The sequence below is a fragment of the Leuresthes tenuis genome, unplaced genomic scaffold (genome assembly GCF_036924035.1).
Source record: "Leuresthes tenuis unplaced genomic scaffold, fLeuTen1.0.hap1 SCAF_2, whole genome shotgun sequence".
Taxonomy (NCBI): Eukaryota; Metazoa; Chordata; class Actinopteri; order Atheriniformes; family Atherinopsidae; genus Leuresthes; species Leuresthes tenuis.
Window position 1 is genome coordinate 36,734,324 of NW_027325356.1, and position 9,701 is coordinate 36,744,024.

Genomic DNA, 9,701 nt, shown 5'->3' on the forward strand with positions numbered 1-9,701 from the left:
CAGATAATGACCTGAGGAAACTAGTCTGTTTGACACACCACACGATCTTGGTGTGATGCATTCTCAGCGCTGCTCTCGTGAACCTCGAATAGTCTTAATTACAGCCGCAGAAATAAAATGCTGTCCCTGGATGAAATGTGGAATCTTTGAGCATAGTTTACTTTAGATTGTGCAAATGTTCCACGGTTTTAAGATGGAACGGCAGTACAACATTCAAATACATCAAGTGGGAAAAAAGAAAAGTTCTGTTGATATAAAGCAACAAATGGCACCAACAGCACATAAAAGACGAGTCATCGACACGTGGCAACAGACAAAAACATTTTCTATAACGAATGTGGCTGACGGTTCACTACAATTCTGCTGATTTTTACAAAGCTGACACTGAACACTACACTTCAGTTGGACTGGATTGCATTCATACAACAGAATAAACATACTTTTTTTTTTAAAGGCATTAAGTAGGTTAAATTACTGGTGTAGCTTCAAAGGTGCATTATTGCTAACGGAGGTCATAATAAAGTGTTGAAATCCCAGAGGACGCAGCGTTGTCTCTGCGTGTGGACGTGTTCGTCTGGGGCAGCATTTTTAAGCTGTAAACAACTCGGTGAAGTCCAGCAGCTTCAACGTGGTGGACAGCACAACGTGGAAGCTGGAAATGCTCCTTTCCCTGCACATTCTCTCGTGGCTGCTGGCAGAAGTTCTGAAGCGTAGCAGATGCTACTGGCTTTTGTCCATCTCTGTCAGCACACAGAAGCAGGTGTACTGGCTGAGGCAGGTCAGAGAACCTGCAGTGAGAGACAGCGTGTTAGCACAGCTTAATTAGCATTTCTTCAGGGAGCTCAAAGACGAGTGAACTCACGCAGTAGCTTTGTGATGATGGGTGGTCGTTTGGACTCTGGCAAATAGACGCCCAGGAAGTAGACGGGAATTCCTGACAGTGCAATGGCAATGCCAATCAGAGAGTTGACTGTGTCACTGTAAAGAGGGACTGCCACCAGGAACACAGCGCACAGGCAGAACACCACCGGGTACAGTAAAGTCAGCTGAGACGTCGGGAGGCAGAACACACGTTACAAGGGGAGTTTTTGCTGTGATGTCGTATTCAACGTGACTTCACAATAAAACAAGCAACACTGTGGTTCTTCTCTGCGACAGAAAGAGTGAGACAAACTAATGAAGTTTGCTGTCAACTTGTGACTGGTTGTCATGGCAAAAAGAGAGAAAAGAAGACAATCCACACATGAGCCAAAGAGACATGCAAGCGAAGGTTGGAAACAAGGAAGGAGGAAGAGCCGAAAGGTAGAGAAGTTTCACACGATAAGCAGTCGTGTTGCTGTAGATTTCGAATGAGCAATCCAATGAAAAAAAGCCTCACTGTGTTCTGTTACCTCCTGATGCACAAATAAAAAGCAAAACAAGAAAAAAACATGCCAACCATGTGGCAGATTGTGTTTAACATTCTAGTGAAACTTTTCTCGATCTTCCACTGCAGCAGGTGCAATGACACACACTCAAAAATAAAAAAAATAAATGGTTAAATGATATTTTTGTGTTTGTTCTCTCTTTCACAAACATTGCTGCAGCTCTGATGGAAGCCAGATTCATCCTGAGCATGGACCTTATGTCCCGTATTGATTTTCTGTTTGGAGCTCTGACTCAGAGCTGCAGCTCAGCTGGTTGCTGTGCAGTAAAGCTCTTAGGCCGGCTGCCTTTAGCAGTTCACCTCAGGCTGTGCAGTTTAACCTCTGTCTATCAGCCACATCTCAATGGACGACTCAAGTTCCTTTATCTGCTGTTACCTTGAGAGGCCGAGGTCTGTCAGGCTGCTTCCAACGGAGGTAGATCTGGCCGGCGACAGACAGACCCATAAAGAACCAGTAGCTAAAGCTGTAATAGTTGATGAGCTGGAAGACATCCTCTACAGTCAGGTAGATCAGTGACATGACACACTGAGGAGTGGACGGTGGAAGAAAGGGAGGGTGGCAACAAGGAGAGGGAAATAACAGTTAGTGTGACAGTCTGACGATTCCATGATCCAGTGTGTAACTGAGTGATTTATTACTAAACAATCACAGGAAGATAACAATCTTTGTTTTGTTTTTTTAAATGTATTTTGATGACAGCAGAGTAAGCTAAATATCCAAAGATGCTAGTTGTATTCCTAACACTTTCTCCATGTTGCACCACCAAATTATTAGAGGAGCCGAGAAGGGACAAACCAAAAACTGAGTGTTTTTCACAGCCTCAACAGTTTGGGTGAAAGTGTTCAGTTGGTGACAGTTTTTAATTTGTGCCACTAAATGTCACCTTGTGTCTTTGACAATGGACTGTGAAATGTTTGACTTCTGTGGTTTAAACAAACTGTTGTACGTTCTGTGCTTCCATCGCTATGATACGTTTCTTTTCTTTCCCGTACATTGAAGATAAGAGCAGGGATTGGAGTGAATCTCTGTATATGGATCATGGACAGTGCGTCTGGAAGGTGACCTTCACGAGAGCCCACAAAGAACAACCTGGACACAACAAATGTGGATCACAATGGACAGCAGAACATCAAGCATCATGTCTCTTATACCATTAATTTATACTTATACTATTAGATACTTTAAGAAGGGTAAAAACATTCTGATAGAACTGCAGATTTAGTCAACCGATGCGTATGTGTTCTACCTGGATGCAGCTATAATGGAGGCGTTGAGGCCTCCGTAGCAGGACAGAGCCACAGCAATAGGGATAATCCAGCTCATGACGCCCAGAGTGTGATCTGCAAAAGTCTAACAGAACACAGCGAGCAGATGCCACTTATCCACACATGCATGTTGTTCTCAAATCCATCAGCTTATTCTGTTTTTTCCTCCAAAAAGACGATTGATCACTCACCACTGCCACGGCGTCACTGGCCAAAATAGAGCTGGCGTCCAGAACAGCGTAGTAGGCCACATTGGTCAGGATGTAGATGATGGTGACAATGGGCATAGAGATGGCGATGGCCAGGGGCAGGTTCCTGGAACAACAGAACATGTAACCTAAACATGGCTTACTTAAGTGTTCTGATTGGCAGCTGCTGGGACTTTCTACTGAGAAAGAGACAAAACAAAAAGAAAGATCACCTCTCTGGGTTTTTGATCTCTTCTGTCACAAAGTTGAGGGTGTCCCAACCAGAGTAAGAGAAGAGAGCAGAGTACAGTGCCAGCGCAATGTCACCCGGATCTGTAGATGAGCCCTCAAAGGATGACTCAAAGTTGTCTGTGTAGCCTAAGAAGGAAACAGGGGAAATTTGTTTGCATTGGAAGGAAATGATTACACTGTGTGTTTGTGGTGTATCACAAATGTCAACCAGCTGCTGATTTCATTGTAAATGTCTGCTGGAAGGACTAAACCCAAATGGAAGAGGATCGTGGGTGGCTGGCATTAAGCTGGACGCCATCTTTAATTCTGGTCTCTTGAGTGTTGTCGTGGCTCCACTCACCCTGGCACAGCTTGGCGATGCCAGTGATGATGATGACGATGAGGGCGGCCACCTTTGCATAGGTGAAAATGTCCTGCACGCGGGTGCCCCACTTCACATAGGCAGAGTTGATAAATGTCAGTAAACCTGTGGAGAAAGGAGGATCATGGAGGTTCCTGCACTCAGCTTGACAGTCGTGAGCAAAACAGCAGCAGTGAAATGAGCGGCTGCAAAAAAATACTTACATAAACAGGCTGCGGCGATTAGCCTGGCTGCCACGTATGGTGGTTCACATGTCGGGAAGAGCGGCTGCACCAAGTTGTTTGCAAACGTAATGGCTATAACTGCCTGGCTGGTGGGCTCGATGATCAACAAAGACGTCCACAGACGAATGAATGCAATGAAGCCACCGAATGACTCCAAGATGTATGCATACGAAGCCCCTGATTTGGTGATTGTGGTGCCCAGCTCAGCATAGCAGAGGGCCCCAACCACTGAGAACATGCCCCCAATAGCCCAGATGACAAGCGACAGCCCGTAAGAGGTGCTGTAGATGAGCACACCCTTGGGGGAGACGAAGATGCCAGAGCCGATCATGTTCCCTACGATCAGGCTGACTCCGTTAAGCAGCGAGATCTCCTTCTTAAGCTGCATGCTCTCTTTGGGAGGCTCTTGGGAACTGGAAGAGTGACCGGCGCCTCTGTCTACTTTCTCGGATCCATCACAGTCAGCCATGGCGCTGTCGTTTCAAGGCTGAGCCAGCAGGAACTGCAGAGTGGCTGTGGAGGCTACAGCCGCTTGTTCCTTTCTGGCAGCTTCTGGAACAACCTGCCCTACGGATCCAGAAGAACAGAGTTATCACTGTTGGCATAACGGGACTTGATGCCTAACAGTGACTTCATCCATCTAACACCTCCAGGCAGAGCTAAGAGAGATGTAGTGATGTATAGAAGAGATTAGAGCGAGTCAGGAGCAGGCATGTGTGGAATGTAGGTGTGGAATGTTTCATTTACAAGACAGTACCATAACTATTGCTCAACATGCGTGCGAGGTGCATGTCTCAGTTCAAACATTGGGCATCTGTTCAGTCTCACCACCGCTTCGCCTAAAAATCTGATGATGACACAAACTAATCAATGAGCCAAACAAACCGGCTCCGAATGGCTCCTCTGCAATATTTAACTAAAAGTATTTTCTCGCAGTTGTTCGAATGCAAACTCAAAGATACAAATGAATGCTAGATTTACAACTTTATTCTGAGCGTGTTCATTTGTAAGAAAATAATTCCATTGATTTACAGTGTTGAACTGTCTACGAACAGTAGCTGGTGTGATGATAACAGATGATGATGGTGGTGTGAGTCTTTAGATGTGTTCCAGCTCCTGAACACAAGCTTGTGACAACCCTGAGGGGGGCCCAGCATTGTTGTAATGTTCAGCCCTCCTTATAGCAAATCTAGTTTTCTAGCCTAACGATGTCTAAATTTAGCCCCTGGCCTTTTGCTTATGTAACTGTGCTTTTTACCTTTATAAAAGACACAAGGCATGAAAAAACCCACACAAGTGGGAGCCTGATTATAGAAAAAGTCAGCACCAGGCAGGAAGTTGTTGTTAATGGACTGATTACAAATCAAACTGAACAATATTATCCCTCTGGGCTGTTGGTAAGACAACTAAATGTTCAATGTTCAGGAATTGCAACAGGCATCGTTAACAATTTTCTATGGATTTATAGACACAACAACTAACCAATAATAATAAAAATACAGCTTATAGGAACCATTGGTTATATCCATGTTTGGACTTCTTATTATGTGCCTTCCACTCTTCCCAACTATGTACACATGATATGAGCATGTACAGGACTGTATGCGTCTGACAGACACATCGTTATAGTCTGTGGCTACAGGCGGTTTCAGAGTCGTTTTCAGCTGAGTGAGTAACCGGGGACAGGCTGAGTGTAGGAGGAGCTCCAGCCAGCTAAACGGGACTGAATTTGTGATCAAATCTTTTTAAAAAACTTGTCCTACTTCATATTCAACCTCCCCTTTTTCTCAAATTGTTATTAACTTGTCTTTTCTTTCATGAGAGTGATTGCCTGAACCCCCCCTGGCCAAAGCTCACTATACTTCCAAAATGTAAAGCAGACACTGAATAAATAGTGAGATGTCAACAAGCATGTAAGTTTACTTTCAAGGCTAAGCCATTTACAGCAACATGTTGCAATATAAGGTGACAACTGGCACAGTTTTTTTGTCAAAAAGGGATCATCCTAAAAGCCACAGGTCATGTCCATATTACAAGTGCCCTCGGCTAAACTTCATGTCAATAAATTGTGCAACAAAAGTAGGATAATTTCACCACATACTAAGTGTGGATGGGACGTTTTTTGTTGGGTCTGGTTTTAAATACGGCTATCAACTTGTGATAACATCAATAAATGCAGTGAATATCCACTTACTGGAGTTATCTTCCAGACCCATAGCTGATGAATGATCATAAACACAGATTTAAACGTCACAGCAGCCAGCGGTTTCTCTTTACAGCGAGTTGTATCAAGCACATCTTGCTTCATTATTACACCACTTTTCCGTTTCAAATTTCAAAATAAAACCAATATATTTTGGAGCTTTGGAGGAAAATACCTCCTTTCTTTACCTTTGTGGGGTTTTCGCCGAACACATCGGGTGCTGTTTCTTTGTTAAGATCAACCTTACATGTGGCTATTTTAGCTTCAGGTGGCACCAGGCCCATTTGCGGTTAAACAGGAGCAGTTTAAAGGCAAAGCGCCGCTCCAAGCTAACTGTACTGCTTGTTAGCTTAATTTATTCATCCCACAACGCATAACAGTGTTGAATCTAACTGAGGCAAACCACAAGGACGCCTTCACATCACCTCCGTTAAATAACAAAGCTATAAGAATTCAAAATGAAAACACCAACTGAACTCACTATTTGAAATTATGTATCGCCAAATTTAGTTTTCATTAAGACTGTGGAACTCCTTTCTTCCTGTGTCGGCTTTGTGCCGCCAACTTCCCTCTCTTTTGTCCCGTTCCTTTCTCAAAATTCAAATAGTCCTATCTTGTACGAACACACAACCCTTGCAAAGAGACTATTCCTGCTGAGTGTCGAGTATTAGCTCATTAATGCCCAGCCTTACCTGCGCCGGTTTACCTCCTGTAGTGCTTCTGACAGCCAGCCAACACAGCGTCCGCTGACAAAGACATCCGCAGCAGCCGTAAACAACTGGCTCCTGCAGTCCAGAGGAAATATCATGTGACGTTGTTACTGTACGAGCATCGTAGTACTATATACTGTGGTCGTGTACCCAGTCTTTGGACGAATTAATGTTTCCAGCTACAACAATGAACCACACCATCCCATTACCAAATACACGGGGTTGTGCAAAACACACTGCTGAATATGAACACAACGTAAATATTCGCAAGTCTTGTAACTACTTGCAAAAAGTCACTCACGCTCATTGAAACTAACAAAAAGTTTTATTTTCTTTAATAAATACAAATAAATTAAAAATTTTGACGACAGAAACAAGAGTTAGGACAATATGAGAAAAAAAAACGTGGAACGTCTCAGGTAATTCTGGAAACTGGTTGCTAACATGAGTGGGTGGGTGTCACAAAGTGTTGCAGAGGGTATTGGCTACACTGGCACACTGTCTCGATAAATAATATAATATATATATATATATATAATCCCTATAAAATCATTTACAGATTCGGAAAAAAAAATGTGGCAAAATCTCTGTAGCCCGGGGACAAAGGGAAAGGAGTGAAAACATGCATACCTCAGAGAGAAATTTAATCACTTTGCTGGATGCAAGATCTGCTTATGAACAAGCCAATATGTTTGTTAAAGTTAATGAATTATAACAGCCCCATTTCCTAGAAAAGTTGGGATATTGTGTAAATGCTACTTAAAACAATAAGTAGTGATTTTAAATGGATGCAGAAAAATATGAAAAATATGAGCAGTAACATGTCTCATAAATGTTGGGACGGCACAATAAAAGGCAGGAAAAGTGAGTGGTGCTAAAAGGGAATAGCTGCAGGAAGATATTGTAACTAAACTGCAGCAGGTCAGTAACATGATTAGGTATTAAAAAAGAGCACCTTAGAGAGGTGGAGTCTCTCAGAAGTTGGATAGTGGTTCAGTAATTGGCAAAAAAAGCTGTGTCTACTAATTGTCCAGCAGTTTCAAAACAATGTTCTTCAAAGTAAAAATGTGAAGACTGAATTTACCATCATCTGTGCAGTACATCATGTCATCAAAAGATTCAGAGAATCTGGAGACATCTCTATGTGCCAGGGACACAACTGAAAATCAGTACTGGATGACTGTGGCCTTCAGGCCCTGAGGTGGGACTGCACTAAAAGCAGGTACGATTCTGTCATGGATATCACTGCAGTTCCAAACATCACTGAGAACACAGCTCTCCGAACCATCAACAAATGCAAGGTAAAGCTGTAACATGCAAGGATGAAGCCATAAAGAATATGATCCAACTCTCTTCCCTGATGCAAAGCTTATTTGAAACAGAGTGAGGCAAAGTAGAAAACTATTTTCTGGTCAGATGAACAGAAATGTGAAATTCTCTAAACTGCATGTTGCATCATCTACAACATCAGGGCTTCATAGTGGAAGAGTCTGGGTGCTGGACTGACCTGCCTGCAATCCAGATCTCGAACCAACTGAAAACATTTGGCACATCATGAAATGCAAAATCTGACAAAGAAGACCCAGGACTGTTGAGGTGCTCATGTCGAAACCTATTTCTCTTTCAGTTTAAAATTTGATACGTTGTTGCGCATTCAACTGAATTGTCTTCACGCTTATGTTACGGCAGATTTACCATGTCCATCATCATTCTCCCTCTAACATATTAAGCCTAAAATTGCGAGTGTGTGAAGAACAGAAATGTAATTAGAGTGGGCCTGCTAGAAGCATTAAGCAGAGGCGATGGCCCCGAACAGCATGTGCCATTACCGTGTTAGTACCAGAGATCATGAAAGAGATTTACACACACCAGCAGCACACACATGGAGGAGACAACCAGAAGTTTTACAGGGGGCAAATCAAACATTGTAATGTGCTGGAAGGAATTCATGAAGTAGTAAGCAGTGGTGTATTGGAGGGCAATCCCAGATTTACGCCTTGGTCTGTTGTCAAAATTCTGTTACTATGATATGATGTGATAATATAATATATCTATATATCTATAAAACAAACAGAAGCAAATGAGCAACACGTGAAACAAAGATTTTAAAGTTCAGAAGATTTCAGGCAAAGCAGCATTATATACATGACTATTTTTTCATTTGTATATCATGTTGATTATCAACAATGACAATGTATAAGTACTAGTACAGATTGTCCCTCAATAGCCAGTTTTTTCTGTGTGTGTCTTTCTTTATCTCCCTTAATTTTCTAACTTTAATTGAATCATTTTATTTATTTTCCTGCAGCGACTGTAGTATGCGGGTACAACCCCAGCAAACACTATGGTCTCACCACTCTTAGAGAATGTTCATTGATCTGTTAGTGGAAAGGATATCAAACCTTTATTGATGAAGAAAATAATATTCTATGTTTTGATTTACATTTCAAACAGGATTCCATCCCCAGACAACAATATTCCCAAATTAGATATTGACTATTCAGAGTTGTCTCATATATTACACCTAATTTATTCTTATCATTATCTTTGTTAATATGAAATGTCTACTTCAAATGGTTGTTGTTTCTTATCTTAGATTAGTTGGCATTAGTTGGCAGGGAAATGTATCAAAACCGACAACCTGCATTGTTAATAATAGATACAGAAGTGACACCACAATCTATTGAAATGATAACCTACAGGTTCCACCAGTGCTCAAACTGATCAGTAAATGTAGAGCTGCTCTTTCTGGAGAAGATACTTTATCTATATTATATTCTGTAGTATTGCTCTATTTCTGGTGTGCGGTGTTGCTGGCAGTGCAGGTCACAATGAAACTGTTAAGCTTGTGACCGTTCGGTCAGTTTCTTCCCAAAAACAAAAGTGGCATCAGTATTGAGGCTAGTCAATGTCACGTTGTGGCATATTTTTAGAGGCAAACAAGCACTAAAGAGAATAACAAACAAGAAAACTCTGGGGAGGAAGCACACATACACAAGAGAGGGACGACTGAGCAGGAAAACAGCAAGCTGTAAATGTGCTTACACACATTACACACACACACACACACG

The 9,701-nt window shown here is 42.2% G+C and overlaps 1 protein-coding gene across 1 annotated transcript; it reads right to left on the reverse strand.

Moving 5' to 3' along the window:
• Positions 1-32: 32 nt before the first annotated feature.
• On the reverse strand, positions 33-6,695 carry slc7a6 (solute carrier family 7 member 6). Its single transcript, XM_072380997.1, has 10 exons — positions 6,613-6,695; positions 3,697-4,284; positions 3,473-3,598; positions 3,114-3,258; positions 2,884-3,007; positions 2,674-2,777; positions 2,420-2,516; positions 1,803-1,952; positions 863-1,046; positions 33-788 (listed from the first exon to the last, which is right to left on the reverse strand). Exons 2-10 carry the CDS (start codon positions 4,184-4,186, stop codon positions 721-723), a joined length of 1,488 nt encoding a protein of 495 aa, XP_072237098.1. The 5' UTR covers positions 4,187-4,284; positions 6,613-6,695; the 3' UTR covers positions 33-720.
• Between the last annotated feature and the right edge of the window lie 3,006 nt (positions 6,696-9,701).

Coding starts and splice junctions, on each gene's coding strand:
- slc7a6 (XM_072380997.1), bottom strand. CDS start 4,186: ATGGCTGACTGTGATGGATCCGAGAAAGTAGACAGAGGCGCCGGTCAC. Junction 3,008..3,113: donor GAGATCAAAAACCCAGAGAG/GTGATCTTTCTT, acceptor CTGTTGTTCCAG/GAACCTGCCCCTGGCCATCG. Junction 1,047..1,802: donor ACAGACCTCGGCCTCTCAAG/GTAACAGCAGAT, acceptor CCGACGTCTCAG/CTGACTTTACTGTACCCGGT.